Here is a 17,813-nt window from a genome sequence, read left to right as displayed (position 1 = left end):
TAAATATTTTCGTTTATGAAGAGAATCAACTAGATGACAATGTAAAAGAAAATCAAGCTTTACTATCACTGAAAATGGATGAAGTATGAAATCAAATTGTCGAAAGTTTAATGAACACGACTTAATTCATTTCATGCATCTACGAGTTTTTGAACATGAAATGTACATTTTTGTTGTATATGTTGATTACTCACTAATGCTCCTTTTTGCTGTAATTATATTGTGAATGAAAAAATGAAAAAAAGAATTAATTATCATAAATTTATTGTTAGAAAATTCAGAATCATAACATATGTTTTTTTTTCAATTAAACAAGAATTTCTAAATACCAAAAACAATTATATATATTTAAGTTTCATATTATGTTTATTTTAATCATTTAAAATGCTCACAATAATTCAACATCACAATTTATCAAACACTATTATATTAATTTTAAAACATGCATAATTAATATAATTACATTTTATTAAATACTCGACTATTTTTTATAACAACTATTTTTTCTTTCAACATATTTAAAAATAATTTTTCTCTACCAAACTAACCCTTAATCCAATTGAAAAATTGAGCTGAGGCGGTAAATACCAAATGGGCAACCCGTCCTGTCTCTCTCCGGAGAGGGAAGAGAAAATTTTTTTGAGAGGAAAAATGGTTGTTGATGTGGGCCAAGTTCGTCGCCACCGTTGGAGCCTCGGCTCTGGCTTCGTCATCGTCGTTGTCAGAGCCCTACCATGGCCCTCAGCTTCCGCTCACAATCCGATGGCGGCGTCTGAAGAAGAAGATGCCTGCACAGGTCTAGATGGACGGCAGCTTCGACATGATGCCCCACGGCCATTGCAACGCCTTCCGCCAGGCGCCTTCTACTATTCCCCTCCTCTGTATGGTCTCTTACTTCTTGTTTTCCATTTTTCACAAATTTTTAAATCTCTATTCCTGTTATAGATCTTTTTGCAGATTTATTGGGATTTTCAGTCTCCATTTTGTGCCATTATAATTAAACCTAAATATTATAAAAAGCCTAATATCTTTAATCTATTAGTGAATCTTGTTCTTGTGCAATTTATTTGTTATTTTTACTTTGCAAAAATCGAATATTTGTCTGATTAACAAGTAGTTTCTACTGCAGATCCGAGTATGATACTCTCGGTACCTCCATTGAAGCTGCTATTGCTCATCTTGGAACTGCTTTTAGTCAAGGTTGGTTTCATGGTTAATACCAGTGCTATTGTTAATCGATTATCTTATCTAGAAAATTTTCTTTCTTTCGATGACCTATTTCTGATTTCTTCTGCTTTTAAATATCAACTTTTGATCTTTTGTGTAATTGATTATGTTGGCAGCGTGTTTGTCATGCAACATATCTCAAGGTTAGTTTTTATTTGAGTTAGTTTTAAAGTTGACTTGAAATTTGATATAGCAAGTTGAGCACCTATATAGAAGGTTTGCCAGCATTGTTCCATGGTGAACAAAATCTGTTTCTCGAAGAAGATACAAGCTCAAAATTCTTCAAGGGAGGAAAAAAAAAACCTCAACCAATTAGATAAGAAATGTTAAATGTAATTTTGATACACATTAGCTTTTATCTTTTCTTGGATTGTAAAAAAGAAAAGTAACGTTATCGAAAGGAAGATGAGATAATAGATCTGGTTGAGTGTTTTAAATAGTCTCCATTATCCATTTATGTTGATCAGATGATTACTCACTCTTCCGGTTTAGACTTTTAATATCAAGTTTGAGAATCCATAGCTGTATGAAAATACTTGTGTCTTTGCAAGATTACTTCAGTTCTGGGGTCAGATAACAATAGCCTTATTATCAGATTTTGCTTTCTTTTTCTATGAGATGTTGAGCATATTCGTTGCTTCTTTGGGTTCTTTGATGTAGCTTTGAAAGAAAAAACCCAGGACTCTGATTCCTATTATATATTTATCTGCAGAAACTGTTGTAACAATGCCCTCTTATCACAAAGTTACTCAAGGTAGTCTTTTCTACCGTTGATAACTTTGTTACCGTATTGTCTCTGCTTTTTTGTATATTTCAATTTCAGCCATTACTGTAACATGTGATAGCTGTTAGCTATAGCTTTTTACCGTTAGTTTTTATATTTAGATTTAGAGTGTTTACTTTCGATGTCTCGTCTTCAAAGACCAATGATGATCTCGTTTATTAGCACGTGTCTATTTTTTCCCATTGTGAATTTGCTACGCGTGCTTGGGCATTTTTTTTTATTTTTTATTAACCATTAAAGTTTTGAGTCTATGCTTTCTTGTAGCTTTCGTTTGTTTATGGCTTTCATGGATTGAGTGACCAGTGTTGTCTTATATATGTGGATATATACCTACTTTATGAATGTTTCTTATATTTGCTTTCTAAGTATTAGTTTTGCAGCAATCTGAGACGAGCGGTGAGGTAGCACACCCAAGATGGTTGGCTTCAGGGGTATTTGAATGTAAGAAAAGCTTAAAATATAAACAAGAAAATGAAGTTGTAAGGAGAACTTTGGCGGTTACTGTCTTTTGAGGTATAATGTTTTTCTGTCTTCTTTGACCATTTAGTTGCTAAGAAAGTGTTTGGGGTAAGCAACGAAGGAAAAGCAAGGAAAAAGCAAAATATGATAATGTTTCTGTCTCCTTTCTTATTGTTCTTTCACGTTGCTTTTCTTCGCGATTCCCAGCATCATCCCACAGACCACAGTTATTTGTACTGTTCATCAACGTATCTCTCCTATTCTTCTTTTTCTTTTTTATTTTTTTATTTTTTTTTAAATCTGGTGGTTAATTGAGAAGTTGTTTATGAAATTGAACCTCAAACTTTATTAAGAGCATGATGATTCTGATTGATTTGGAATTGGATGGAATAGTAACCTTTTGTATTTTTTTTGGGTTCAATTGAAGTTTGCTTCGTAAGTTTGCTGCTTTATTATGTTAAGCGTCATTTTACTTTATTTTATTTATTGTTCAAGTCTTGTAGCTAATATCAATGATGACCTCTGAATGGAGACGAAAATCACCCGCTTCTTGTTCTTGTTCTTCTTATTCTTTTTTATTTTTTTTTTATTTTTAAATTTCTATGTTCCTTAGTTTTTTTTCCCACTGTAAGTTTTTGCCCTTTACTGTGCCACGTATGACCTCTGAATGGAGACGAAAATCACCCACTTCTTCTTCTTCTTCTATTTTTTTTTTTTTTTTTTTTTTTTTTTTTTTTTTTTTTTGTATTCCTATGTTCGGTTAGTCTTATTCTTCTTCTTTTTCTTCTCTTTTTTTTTTTTTTTTTTTTTGCTTCTTCTTCTTCTTCTTTTTTCTTTTTTGTATTCCTATGTTCGGTTAGTTTTTTTCCCACTGTAAGTTTTTGCCCTTTACTGTGCCACGTTTGAGTTTTGCTTCTTCTTCTTCTTCTTTTTTCTTTTTTGTATTCTTATGTTCGGTTAGTTTTTTTCCCACTGTAAGTTTTTGCCCTTTACTGTGCCACGTTTGAGTTTTGCTTCTTTTTTTTTAATTCCTATGTTCGGTTAGTTTTTTCTCACTGTATGCTAAGTTTTTGCCCTTTACTGTGCCACGTTTGAGTTTTGCTTCACCATCTGTTAGCCTTTAGCTTTTTACACGTTACATGAATTTTCAAGATGACATGTTACGTGCATGCTTTTTTTTTTTTTAATTTTTCTTTTTCTTCCTTCCCCCCTTTTCTCTAATTATTTATCTTCTTCATTTTCGTCGTTTTACTTTTCTTTGTTATGTTATATTTCCATTCCTCTCATTGCTCTGCTAGCTAGCTACCATCATTCTGTTTGTTTTGGAGATCTATTCTTTTTCATTTTCTTTTCTTCCTTGCGGTTTTTCTTTTTTCTATTTTCAGAAATTGTTGGTGCCTTTCTTCTCTGTTCTTCGTTTTCTTTATTGCAGAGTTGTTGTTGTTGTTGATTTTTTTTTTTGTTTTTCCTTCCTTTTCTTTTCTTCTCTCCCTCTCTCACAAAGGAAAGTTAGTGGTGTGCAAAAGAAGTGAATTCATCGTTTGCAATCTCCGGTGACGTCATACTGTTGTTTTACTCCACTTTTGCCTAAAAGGTATGGCTATTTTGGATTTTGAAAGAAGTTTTGAAATGATTAGTGATATTAAACATAATCTTCGTTAAAAATATGATTGCATTAAACGAAAATTTCTTTAGGATATCTTGTTGTTGCTCTGTCTTTTTTGGATTATATAAATTTATGACAGTACATATTACATTTTAAACTTAACAATTGGTCATGTAGAGATGTGATTCTTAGGTTTCATTTACGTAAAATCTAATTCTCTGTATTTATTATTGTTTTGGCGGATATTGATTATGTTCATGAACTTTTATCTTCCTTCTCATTGAGCTTCTGATATTTTCAATAAATTGTATGCCTAGTGTTTGTTAAAATGACTAATCAACAACGAACTTAAGTGTTTTTTTCTTTGAATATGTTATTAGCTTTATTGATTTTTCCCCCTTTTTCCATGAGCTTTTATCTGAACGTATTTTGCTTTGTAAACTGTTTCAAGATCAAAATCTCCGATAATGAGATTGACGCCACTGAATACATACTGGTGACAGATCGTATTGGTCACTTTTTCTCGGATTAAAATATATGCCTCAAGTTCATTGTGTTCTCTTTAATTTTTATTTAGATTTCAGACATCCTTGCACATTGAACTATACATAATCAACAGCTTTATGTTTCTGTTTTAATCTCCTTGTAATATTGAATATATTCTAACTATGGTACTGTATGTTCTCACGTTAAAATATTCCTTTTCCTTTACAAGTTTACATACTTTCATATTTGAACATCTTGATGGCAGTTATGATGGAGAATCTTGTACAGGAGCGATGAAAAAAAAAAAAACGAAACCCAAAAACAAAAAAAAGTGGCATGAATGAAAAATAAAGAATATGAGTGAAGAAGACAAAGAAGAGTCACGAAAAAGAAAAAGAGAATATGTTAGGAGGAGGAAGTTGATAAGCACGTAAAAGAATCTAAACAATTCAGGACAATCAATCCCTAGAATTATGCACAACGAGCCAAAATGCGAGCTCAAAAACTGAATTAATGGCAGAAGAATACAAATCGGTGACCTAGGTATGGGGGTGTTCAAGTGACCCCGTGCACTCCCTATTCTAACTTGTCTCAGAAATTCAAGATAATCCTCGATGAATCCCCTTCCCTTCTATTTCTACAATTCTTATTCCAGTAACTAACTTTCCCCCTAACTCTACAGCCTAACCAACTAATTGCTGACTATCTACTACATAACCGCCTCCTGACTCGCCAGCTCACTCATGACTTGCCAGCTCATCTCTCTGCCCTGCCAGCTCATCACCCTATCCAAAAATACCTCCTTGACTCATGTCTCCACTACCGTTCCCTACCCCAGCCACCATCATCTCCCGAGTCTTCCTCCACATGTAGGTAAAACGCAAAGGAGGCTTATCATTACTCCCGCTCCAAAGACGCACCTTGTCCTCAAGGTGGAAATTAGGGAACTGGCGTTCGATGGCCACATAGGATTCCCAGGTCGCATTATGCGCCGGGAGATGCTCCCATCGGATTAAAACCTCAGACTCGGAATGCCCCCCTACCACACGCTAGCGCACACCTAGTACAGCTGTTGGCGTGCCACACAACTCCAAATCTCCCGTCAACTGTGGTAGAATCGTAGACGCAACCTGGCCACTGCCAATCGCGCGGCGAAGCTGGGAAACATGAAATACCGGATGAATGGCAGCCTCTTCCGGCAGGCAAAGTCAGTAAGCCACAGGTCCAACACGGGCAGTGATCGGAAATGGACCATAGAAACGTGGACTTAACTTCTCATTGCGGCGTTGAGCCAAAGACACCTGACGGTAGGGGCGCAACTTAAGGTACACTAGATCTCCAACCTCAAACTGCACATCACGGCGTTTTCCATCAGCCACCAATTTCATTTGCTGTTGAGCACGAAGCAGATGAGACTTGAGTAAGTCCAACATGGCATCCCTGTCCTGTAATTGTCGATCCACAGAGTCCACCAAGGATGTGCCAATTCCATAGCGCAACAACGGAGGTGGAGCACGGCCGTAGACCACCTGAAACGGAGTAGTACATGTTGCCGTATGAAACGAGATATTATACCAATATTCTGACCAAGCCAACCACTTATGCCATTTGCCTGGGCTTTCCGATGTAAAACAACACAAATAGGTTTCGATACACCTATTCACGACCTCCGTTTGTCCATCCGACTGCGGATGGTAAGCGGTGCTGCGCGCGAGAGTAGTCCCCATTTGCTTGTGAAGTTCGGTCCAAAAGTGACTCAGAAATATCCGGTCACGGTCGGACACAATTGTCCGTGGAACTCCATGGAGACGCACAACCTCCTGTATGAAACTCCTAGCTACCGACTCAGTTGTAAACGGATGTTTCAAGGCAATGAAATGTCCATATTTGCTACAACCACCAAAATAGTATCGTATCCCTCCGAACGAGGCAATCCCTCTATAAAATCCATTGAAATATCCTCCCACACTTGTTCGGGAATGGGCAGAGGCTGTAATAGGCCACTAGGTGCTAACGTAGAGGCTTTGCAACGCTGGCAAACGTCACATGTGGCCACATACGAAATCACATCCTTCTTCATCCTGGACCAAAACCAGTCCGCTGCCAAACGTCGGTAAGTCTTAAGAACACCCGAATGGCCTCCAAGAACCCCATCATGGTACGAATGAAGTAGTTTAGGAATGAAAGGCGAACCCCGGGGAACTACTATTCTGCCCTCAAACATCAGCCGCCCCTGCTCAAAGGAAAATCTAGGGTACTCGTCGGACTGGAGCCATAAAGCCGAAATAATTTGGCTGAGCTTCTCGTCTTGCAACACCTGGCGCTGCAACTCTTGTGAGTCCACAATGGAAGAAACCAACAGGGCACTTAGTCCGGGCGAGTAAACAATCCGAGATAGCGCATCCGCAGTGCGATTTTCCTGCCCTGGCTTGAACTGAATTTAGAAATCATACCCCATCAACTTTGTAAGCCACTTTTGGTGCTCCACACTAACAAGGCGTTGTTCCAGCAAGTACTTAAGACTTCGCTAGTCAGTACGGATCACAAAATGACGGCCGAGCAATAAGGACGCCACTTTTACACCGCCAACACAATGGCCATTAGTTCTCTCTCATACACTGATTTCCCTTGAGCCCGCAAAGATAGAGCCTGGCTAAAATATGCAATAGGTCGCTGGTTCTGCATCAACACTGCCCCCACTCCATACCCCGAGGCATCAGTTTCTAGCAAAAATGGTTTCGTGAAATCCGGAAGAGCTAAAACAGGCACGGACGTCATAGCATGTTTCAAACGAGAAAAAGCTAGTGTAGCCTCTTCCGTCCACTGAAACCCATCCTTCTGTAGCAGGTTTGTTAGGGGCCCTGCAATGTGACTGTACCCTGCGACAAACTTACGATAATACCCCATCAAACCCAAGAATCCCCGCAAATCACGAACCGTAGTCGGGGTTGGCCAATTCAGCATTGCCTTAATTTTTGCCGGATCCGCCAACACGCCCCTGCCTGAAACGATGCGTCCCAAGTACTCAAAGGACTGCTAGCTGAAACTACACTTCTTCACATTCGCAAACAATTAGTGCTGCTGCAACACCCCTAACACTTGATCCAAGTGATGTACATGCTCCTCCAAAGTTCGGCTGTAGACAAGTATGTCATCGAAGAAAACTAAGACAAACTTTCGAAGGAAAAATCGCAACACCTCATTCACGAGTGTCTGGAATTTTGCCGGAGCATTGGTAAGGCCGAATGGCATCACCAAAAACTCGTAATGGCCCTCATGAGTGCAAAAAGCAGTTTTGGGCACGTCCTCCGGTTTGACTCGGATTTGGTGGTATCCCGATTTTAGATCAATCTTAGAAAAAATTGCTGCCCCGTGAAGCTCGTCGAGAAGTTCATCGATTATCGGAATAAGGACTCACACTTGCCCGGATAATCCTTGCAGCCAACATTTCTCCCACCAACTTCTCAATTTCCTCCTTCTGGACCTGAGGATATCAATAAGGCCGTACATTAATCGGGGAAGTCCCCGCCTTCAACACTATCGCATGATCCTTCGCACGTTCCGGAGGTAACCCAGCTGACATCTCAAACACCGAAGATCTTCGGTGTAGTACCTCCTCTAACTCCTCAAGTACCAACCAATTTTTTTCCCGAGTACTCAACTCCAGATTATTCCACTCCAGCCACAACCCCTGCCCCTCCTGACTAAACGCTCTATGTAGAGCCTTTAAGGACACCGAAGTCCTATTCAAACTAGGGTCCCCCTTCAAAGTCACCTGTCGATTTCCCACCGTGAACTTCATGGACAAATTCTTCCAATTCACCGTCGTAACTCCCAAAGTCTCCAGCCACTGAATGCCCAGAATCATATCCGAACTTCCCAATTCCAAAGGCAAAAAATCCTCCACAACCTCTATTTCCTGCAAGGTGACCATGACACCTCTACACACACCCTCACCCTTGACAGATAACCCAGTCCCCATAACCACTCCATAATCACAAGTTCGGTCCACTGGCAATTCCAATTTCCTCACTAAATCAACAGAAATGAAATTATGCGTGGCAGTACTATCAATCAAAACTATTACCTCTCGTCCACGCAGCATCCCTTTGAGTTTCATGGTTTTAGGTGATGTTAATCCGACCGCTGAATTAAGGGATAGCTCAACCACTTCCTCCTCCACCTCCGTCTCAGCTCCGTCTTCTTTCTCCCCTGCACCTTCCTCCTCTTCCCGGACGATGAGCACCTGCAACTCTCGGTTGGGGCATCGGTGTCCAAAAGAGTAGTTTCCATCGCAACGATAGCACAAGCCCTTCTCCCTCTTCGCCTGAAGCTCTGCATCGGTAAGCCTCCTGAACGACGCCGTCCCGATGGCAGCGTCCTTGGGCTTTTCAGTCGTCACCGACGAGCGCCCCGTGGCCACAGCTGAAGTAGTATTCCTTGATCCTCCACCGAATGACTGACTACTCCTCAGCCCAATCCCAGACATAGCCGAGCCTCCCCTGGACCACGAATTAACTGGAGTTGTTTGGGCCTTGGGCCCACGAACCAGCAGATTACGCTCCTCCACCCGTTGGGCGAGCTCCATAATACGGCCCAAACTGTTGGGTTTCAACATACGTATCTCAGCTCTCACCTCTGGCTTCAGTCCATTCACGAACGCACTCTCCAACACTTGCTCTGAAACCTCCGTTAACGGCGCGGCCAAAGTCTCGAACGGCCGGTGGTACTCCCTCACCGTGGTCTTCTGGTGCAACGATAGAAACTTCTCACAAAGGGTTCCTTCTTGTGTCGAACGGAATCTTTCCAGAACCATCCGTTTCATCTCTGTCCAATCATGGATCGCCCGCCTACGGTCCTCCAACTGGAACCAAGCTAGGGCTTCTCCTTCGAGGCTCACCACCGCCACGTCCAGTTTCTCCATCTCCGACAACCTATTCATGGAGAAAAATCGCTATGCTCTAAAAATCCAGCCATTTGGATTGTCGCCGTCGAAAACCGGCATCTCCACCCTTCGGGTCCGAAATTCAGCGCGAGCTCCTCCCTCCCGCCAATCCGCCGGTCTCTCTCTTGTTTCCGCCGTCGGAGCCGACTGTTTAACCGGAATCCCGTTTTCTGCCTTCGGCGACTCCCGATCTGCGGAATTCCGCTGCTTTAGCAACTCGTCCATCCTTGTCAACAGCAATTCCAGCCCTTGCTCCAATCGAGGTATTTTTCCAACATCCTCGCGCATCGATTCCATTTCTTTCAACAAATCCTCCCTACTTGCCTCCGCCCTATCTTTGTCGCGATCATCCGTCCTCGTCATCCCGGGAAAGTGCTCTGATACCAATTGATAAGCACGTAAAAGAATCTAAACAATTCAAGACAATCAATCACTAGAATTATGCACAACGAGCCAAAATGCGAGCTCGAAAACTGAATTAATGGCAGAAGAATACAAATCGGTGACCTAGGTATGGGGGTGCTCGAGTGACCCCGTGCACTCCCTATTCTAACTTGTCTAAGAAATTCAAGATAATCCTCGATGAATCCCCTTCCCTTCTATTTATACAATACTTATTCCAGTAACTAACTTTCCCCCTAACTTTACAGCCTAACCAACTAATTGCTGACTATCTACTACATAACCGCCTCCTGACTCACCAGCTCACTCATGACTTGCCAGCTCATCTCTCTGCCCTGCCAGCTCATCACCCTGTCCAGAAATACCTCCTTGACTCATGTCTCCATTACCATTCCCTGCACCAGCCACCATCCTCTCCCGAGTCTTCCTCCGCACGTAGGTAAAACGCAAAGGAGGCTTATTAGAAGTTATGCTCAGTTGTGGAAAACGTAGGTAAAACGCAAAGGAGGCTTATAAGAAGTTATGCTCGGTTGTGGAAAAAAGCATGGCTGAAATTTTGTATGATTCAACTATAAGAAGTCTTTACTGATTTAAATGAATCTGATAAACAACAGTACTATACAGTTTTGAAGCATCACTAATTCGTTATTAGTTATTATTAATATTTGTGAATTATTTATACAACTCTAAAATTGCTTTATCCAGTTTTCCCTTTGCCTTTACTTGAAGAGGTAGAACTATTAGACACAAACAACAGGACAAATATAAGGCAATTTGGAGGTCTTAATTTCGAAATTGGTAAGAATTACTCTGATCCTTCTCTTTTAATATTATGAAGGATTTATGTTAGTTATGATTTATAGAAAGCATCCTGAAACTCATTTCAGGTGAAACATCGGAGCGAATAAATCAAACAAAGGAACATAGTGGATTTCAAAATTCAACAGGTATCAAATACAATCTTCTTCCAAATTTTATTTAAATTACTTTATTAATTTTTCTATTTCTAGTTTCATTTTGTTCAAATTTCTTGTCAGAAGATCAATATAATAAGAGTGTACACAAAGACCACGCATTACAAATATTGTAAACGAACCTGAAAAACTGATATCACCTACATCATGTTAATATTGCAATGCAAAGAAATTTGCTCACGAGACGAGAAAATTTTGTTGTTGTAACGGAGAAATAGCATTGATTACAAATGATATTCCCGAAGAAACCTTCTGCATCGAAAGAATCTTCACATTTCAGAACTTATATTCAAATTTATAATAATAATTTCGCTTTTATTTCATTCGGTGTTAGATATGATGAAGAATTATGTAAACGGAATAAAGGTGTTTATACTTTTCGAGTTCAAGGACAAGTTTATCATTATCTTAACGATCTTATTTAAACAAATAATCATCTAAGTAATTTACAACTATATTCCTATGATACTGAATATGAAATAAAAAATCGAATTTAGAATTCTTCTAATTGAAATGCATCGATTACAAGTAAAATAATAGATATATTAAAAATTAATCTATATTGTTCTTTTTTCCCGTTATCTTAAAGATATAACCAACTTACCAAGTTATACAATTTGTATCAAAAGTGATATTGAATTAGATCAAAGAGTATACAATATCCTTTTAGCTTTGCAAGTTGCAGCTATCTGGTTAGATGATAATGTCGTAGAATACAAAGGTTTTGATATAATTGTTTATTCTCATTCCTGATATACTCATAAAGTTGAAAACTATTTTGGATGGTATGATCCTCTACGATACCCTCTACTATTTCCATATGGAAATGTTGGTTGGCATCGGGGATATTAAAAGTGGACAAATAAAAGATAGGAGAACAAAATTGTCAAAAGTGTGGTTCTCTTCACACATTTTTTTTTTACTCTTTACACCTACTTTCTAAATACACACCTCACTTAATTTTAAAAGGATCAAATTTACTTTTTACACTCTTATTATTTCAAGATTATCCCCAACTATTTTCATAACATAATACTTTTAAACATTTTACTTTCTTTTCACACCCCTATTTTTTTAAATTTTTTATTTAAGATTATTATTATTTCTTTCTCTTTATTTTTTTCGAAGTTTTGGGCATGAAGACTTTTCTCATACAATAAAAAAAAATTACTATTACAACTTTTTTTAGAAAAATAAAAAACATTAATATGAGCATAACAAACATAATTGTTACATCTTTTCAGCGAAAAAACATTTTACATTAATTTGAGGTATTGATCAAAAAAGACAAAATAGGGGAAAAAGCAAATTCTAAAGAGTATAAACAAAAAGAGAGAATGAAACATAAAAAAATAACCAACGTTATAGAAACAAAAAGACCAAATGAAATAAAAATCCTTTAATAACCAAAATTATAACCAAAATGAAATAAACATCCTTTAAAAAAAATTATTAGTAAAAGGACAAAAGATTCGAGATATAATATGTGGGGGTGTGTTGAAACAAAAAATAGGTAATTAGTTTTCTTTTATAATAAAATTTAGTTGCGTAATTAAGTTATTATAATTGTCTTCTATTGTCAATTTATTTGAGGATCTTTTTGTCATAAAATTTTAATTAATTTTATTTAATCCCACCTTTTTATTTAATTTATTTATGTTATTTTAATTTAATTTAAGTGAAATAATTTGGGGGTGTGCAGAGTAAAAAAAAAAAAGTACGTGAATAGAACCATCATTGCCAAAATCAATAATTGATAAATCCTGAAAAGACAAATATCTGCGGATAAATTACTATAAAATGAACTTACATGTACTTTTTTTTTCTCCCTACATGTTTAATTTCAAATTTATCTCATTATTATGTTTTTTTTTTTTTTTTTTTTTTTTTTTTTTTTTTTTTTTTTTTTTTTTTCCATTTCAGTATCAAAAACAAAAAAGAAAAACTTTATCACCTGTCGTGAATATTATTGTTGCCAATTAGAAATTAGATCAATAGATAAATCTATGTTATTACATTCTTGTTGTCTTTTCCAACAATGTGCTGTAGGTATGTATGTTAAACTTAAAACTCAAAGATTAGATTTTTTTAAGATACAATCAAAGTTAAATTTGAAATGAATTGTACCAAGGTATTATTGATAGTATACAAGTTGGTGAAATAGGGAAAGGATTCATTTTACTTGCATCTTTTATTGGTGATCCAAGAGACATGCGTAAACGATCTATGAATGCTATAACATTAGTGCTACGCTCCGGTAAAATGTGTATATTTTTAACTGTAACATGTAATCCTAATTGGTATGAAATTAAAAAAGAATTAGAACCATATGAAAAAGCTCAAAATACACCTGATTTGGTAACTCAGACATTTAAAGTTAAGTTAGACGAATTAAAGCATGAATTATTTGAGAAACAAATATTTGGTACTATTGCTGCATATGTATACGTTATTAAATTGAAAAAAGGGGCCTTTCACATGCTCAGTTTTTAATTATTTTAAAAAACAATACTAAAATATTACCCCAGAAGCTTTTGATAGAATCGTTATAGCTGAAATTCCAAATATAAATGAAAATACACATTTGTATTCAACTGCTATTAAACATATGATAGCATCGTCCTTGTGGAAATTTAAATTAAAATAATACTTGTATGAAACAAATAATACAAATTGTTGAAAATGGTGTCTTAGAAGTATGATATGTAATATGATATTTATTAATAAAAGAGTTTATTCATTATTTTAGTGCATATATTAATGAATATTTTATAAATATCAATGAAAATTTCATGATTATTTATGTGACCTTAATATTGTATATAAGTGTTATATGCGAGAGGATAATAATCAAAATGATGTTCGTAATGAATTTAATTAAAGTTTAGAATCTTCAATTAAAACATTATTAATACATGTAGTGCTGGAACTTTAGATGGGCCGTCCGTGACCGCCTGAAAATACAGAGTTTTTGCCCGATGCCTGACCTGACCCGCCCGCCCGAGCCCGAGAAGGCCCGTGGATGGGCCGCGAGCTTGTATTTGGCTACCCGAGCCCGACCGGGCAGCCTGAGCCAGCCTGAAATGCCTGAAATTTTTTTTATATTTTTTTAATTTTTATAAGTATTAAGTTATTTTGTGTTAAAATTATATAAAAATTAAAATCAACATTCAACACACATTATTAACACAATTTAATAAATTAATTTTGTATATTAATTTTTAAATTCGTAATTCATGATTGTCTCATTAAAAATCTTACTAAGAAAAACCTAATTGGGATAAAAACTTGGTAAGGAAAAAAGAGTGCAATAATTTTGTGACGAATTACAAATTTTACAAACTTATACAATTATAATGTCAAAAGCTAATACATATTTACAAATTATAAATTTACAATTTAATTTGAAATTTAATTTGAAGTTGAAGGATCGTCTTCAAAATTAAATGTTAATATATTAAATTCATCGATTCATTCTTGACTTGTCGACGAAATTGTATCCTGTAGACGTTGATCGGTACGATCTAAATCCTTAATGCAGACCAAGGCTTCAACAATGTCCATTTGTAATGCGTTTCGGCGTTCCTCAAGTAGTCGTCATGTCGTATTGAAAGTTTGTTTGGATGAAACAATGGAGATTGAGATTGAAAATATATCCATTGCCAATCGAGTTAGAATTTGCTAAGTTAATGGTCGTGCCCCCCACCATTGAATTAAGTCAAACAATTCTCTAGTACCGTCGACTACTAAGCTTTCGCTGAGGTACATCATAAGCTCGTTGATGCTGCTGCTGCCGCCGCTGCCACCTGCAGATGAAGATCCACTCTCAGCTTCTGTTTGAGTTGTCTTCTTCTTTTTCTTCAACTTGAAAACATTCAAGAATGAATGTGGGTTTTCATCTTGTTGTTGCGGTTCATGTACTCTAGAGTTTGTGCTTCTAAACCTATTCTCATATTTATTATAGATTGAATATATTTTTTCTGTTATTGTTGGAAATTGGTTCGAACAATTGATGCTTAAAAATTCATCTAAGTTTCTAAACCACTTTCTAAACCGTCTAATTTTAATCTAGGATAAAAAATAGTACATAAACCATACAACAAAGACAATTTAGACCAATATTTTTTAAATTTCTTTTCCATAGAATGGATAAGAACTCTTAAGATTGAGTTCTCCTTATATTCATTAAATAAAATATTAATTCTTAAAAGTTCACCTAAAGCTAAATGTGGTGTTGGGTATTATGTTCCACTAAGTTTTAAAGTAATTTCATGAAACCTACCTAAAAATTGATAAAAAAACTTCAGCAATTTGCTAATCATATGCGTCTATATGTCCTACTCTTAATTATGTGACACGTGCAACGTTGATGGAAAATAGTACCGTCACCAAATAAACTTAAATCATTTTTAAAGAACTCAATTGCTTTTGTATTGGCACTAACATTATCTAATGTTATAACTATTACTTTATATCTTAATCTAAATTCATCAATTACATTTAAAATTGTATTATATATTAAATCTGCGCTATGTGATCCTAGAACACATTTAAAACTTAATTTTTTCTTATCTAAATCGAATAATTTAAAGTAATGTCCTGTTACAGCTAAATAATCTTAATTGGCAATGACAGACTAAATATCTGCCGTTAACGCAACGCATCCATTAGTCGAGTGTAAACAGTTTATTAATGCTTATTTTTCTTTTTTAAATAATTTTAATAAATCTTTCCTAAGAGTAGTTTTTGAAGTGAACTGTGCATTAGGATTATGTACAACATTAATATATCGTTGCCAATTATGATGCTCTACAAAACTAAGTGGTTGATCTAATGCAGTTATCATTCGCGCAACTTTCGTACGATCTACTTGCGGATCGTATTTCCAAGTGTTTATACCACCGGTTGCGCGATTAAAAGATAATTGTGTTTTGTGGAGTTCGGGTCCGCTGGACTGGCCAAGCTTTTGAAGACACTTTTCGGAGTGTCTTCTCAAGTGTGTGGTGCCGTGAATAGTATCATCTTGTAATTTAGATAAACAATATTTACACTGAGCTATATGTTTAGTGTTACCTTCATTGTCGATATTCTCAATTGTGTCGAAGTGATCCCAAACTGTCGAGGTGTGCTTGCATTTTCTCCTGGAGGTTGCAACACTTGCAGATGTAGTCGCACTTGCACTCGCTGCTTCTCCACGCCCACCACCATTGCGACCACGACCTCCAGTACGTCCACCAAGGCTCGGATTAGTAGATTCCTGCATAACAAATTCATTAGTGGGAAATTACTCTTCTTCCACGTTGTGTTGGGCATCAACGAGAATATCACTATAACCAAAAGAATTCATTATAAAAAAATAAGAGCGATTTGAGAGAGAGAGAGAGCTTTAGGATAATGTGATAGTTTTTAGAAAATTGTGAGAGAGATTTGAGAGATTGAGAGAGATTGAGAGAAATTGAGAGAGATTGAGAGAAATTGAGAGGGATTGAGAGAGTTTAAGTGAGGAAAATGTGTGAGGGATGAGGGTTATTTATAGGAAAATTTTTGGGTTAAAAAATTAATTTTTTCCCCCAAATTCGGATCCAACAGCTAGTTTTGTTTTCGGCGGGTCGGGTTCGGGCAGAAAATCGGGCAATGGTAAAAAAACTAGCTGTTGGGATTGGGCTTTGGGTCGGGTCGGCCTCCAATAGTCAAAAATTTAGCTGTTGGTCGGGTTTTCAGGCTTCAGACAATTCGGGCAAATCGGGCATGACCGGAAAAATTTTAAAAATTTCGGCGGACGGCGGTTGATGGCGATAACACGGCGGCGAGCTCCAGCAAGGTGTCCTTCTTCGGGCTGCCCAAGCCCGAGCCCGAAAATTTTAGTTGGACGGGCCGGCAGTTGGGCCTGCCCGCCGGCCCAAAGTTCCAACACTGAATACATGTCATTCCTATTCAGATGGAACGATGTTATTTGCACTGTTAATATGTCGAGGTATTAAATGAGTATATTACGCATAATGAGATTATTTGGAACAGAGAAACATACATAATATGAATTTATGATAATTTCTGTTAAGTATAGAAATTCTAATTGAGTCTTATCATTAATCATATATAGAATGATCTTAATCTTGAGTTATTAGCAAATTCTCATTTATGGATTTGCGTCTTTTGATTTATTCGGTACGAATTCTGAGATCGTGAATCATATTCCTTGTATTTTAGAGACATGATCAAGTGAGTAGCTATGAATGTTATTATACGTGATGAAATCCATTTGACTTGCTTGATATGATTCACGATCTCAGACATGATCAAGTGAGTAGCTATGGAGGCTCCAAGTTATCCATTTGACTTGCTTGATAAGTTGTCCAATTTGAAATTCAAATTGATTTAAATTTGACTTAAATTGGAATTTGAAATTGAGTCAAAATTAGACTACAGGATAAATGAAGATTTTATCCTATTCTTTATTTGTAGTATGCGCTTACCACAGGAAGGAATCTCCCTGGTGGCCGGCCAATATGTGGATAATGGAGAGATTTTGTTTCCAAATCAAATTAGAAGCGGGAGATAATTATCAAGGTTTATCTTGGAGATAAATATTAGATTTTTTCTGAGAGTCTGACTACTACTCTATAAATAGGAGACAATAGAAAATTAGAGAATATAATTTTTACTCTCCGAAGCATATCGTGGCCGAATTATAGAGTGTGGAATGAAAAAATTCTCTCATAAATTTCACGTCATGCATGTGTTGGTGTTTGTGGAAAACTTGAGTGTTTATTTGCTAATCCCATTTTGTTTCAGGTGTGCCCACACACACGTCTTCGTAGATTTTAAGAATTGACGAGTAAGATTCGGGTGTTCTAAATTAGCTTGGAGCAATGAATGTTCGTGCTCAAAGAACTCAAGTTATCGACCTAATCATTCGCTAGGTAAATAAAT

At 36.7% G+C, this 17,813-nt stretch overlaps 1 protein-coding gene across 3 annotated transcripts; it reads left to right on the top strand.

Annotated features, from left to right (window-relative positions):
- The first annotated feature begins 626 nt into the window (after positions 1 to 626).
- Positions 627 to 11,061, top strand: LOC21404107. 3 transcript variants are annotated; one of them, XM_024172013.1, is made up of 8 exons: positions 627 to 881; positions 1,130 to 1,200; positions 1,344 to 1,370; positions 1,940 to 1,981; positions 2,384 to 2,524; positions 3,980 to 4,064; positions 10,615 to 10,707; positions 10,797 to 11,061. In XM_024172013.1, the coding sequence occupies exons 1-5, from the start codon at positions 652 to 654 to the stop codon at positions 2,521 to 2,523; spliced, it is 510 nt and encodes a 169-aa protein (XP_024027781.1). In that variant the 5' UTR covers positions 627 to 651; the 3' UTR covers position 2,524; positions 3,980 to 4,064; positions 10,615 to 10,707; positions 10,797 to 11,061. The 3 variants fall into 3 exon arrangements, with proteins under 3 accessions (XP_024027781.1, XP_024027780.1, XP_024027782.1); XM_024172012.1 differs by having other exon boundaries at positions 3,975 to 4,064; XM_024172014.1 differs by lacking the exons at positions 10,615 to 10,707; positions 10,797 to 11,061 and adding an exon at positions 4,528 to 4,609 and having other exon boundaries at positions 3,975 to 4,064.
- The last annotated feature ends 6,752 nt before the right edge of the window (positions 11,062 to 17,813 follow it).

Source organism: Morus notabilis, unplaced genomic scaffold (assembly GCF_000414095.1).
Source record: "Morus notabilis unplaced genomic scaffold, ASM41409v2 Scaffold630, whole genome shotgun sequence".
Lineage (NCBI taxonomy): Eukaryota > Viridiplantae > Streptophyta > Magnoliopsida > Rosales > Moraceae > Morus > Morus notabilis.
This window is presented reverse-complemented; position numbering and strand designations above follow the sequence as displayed.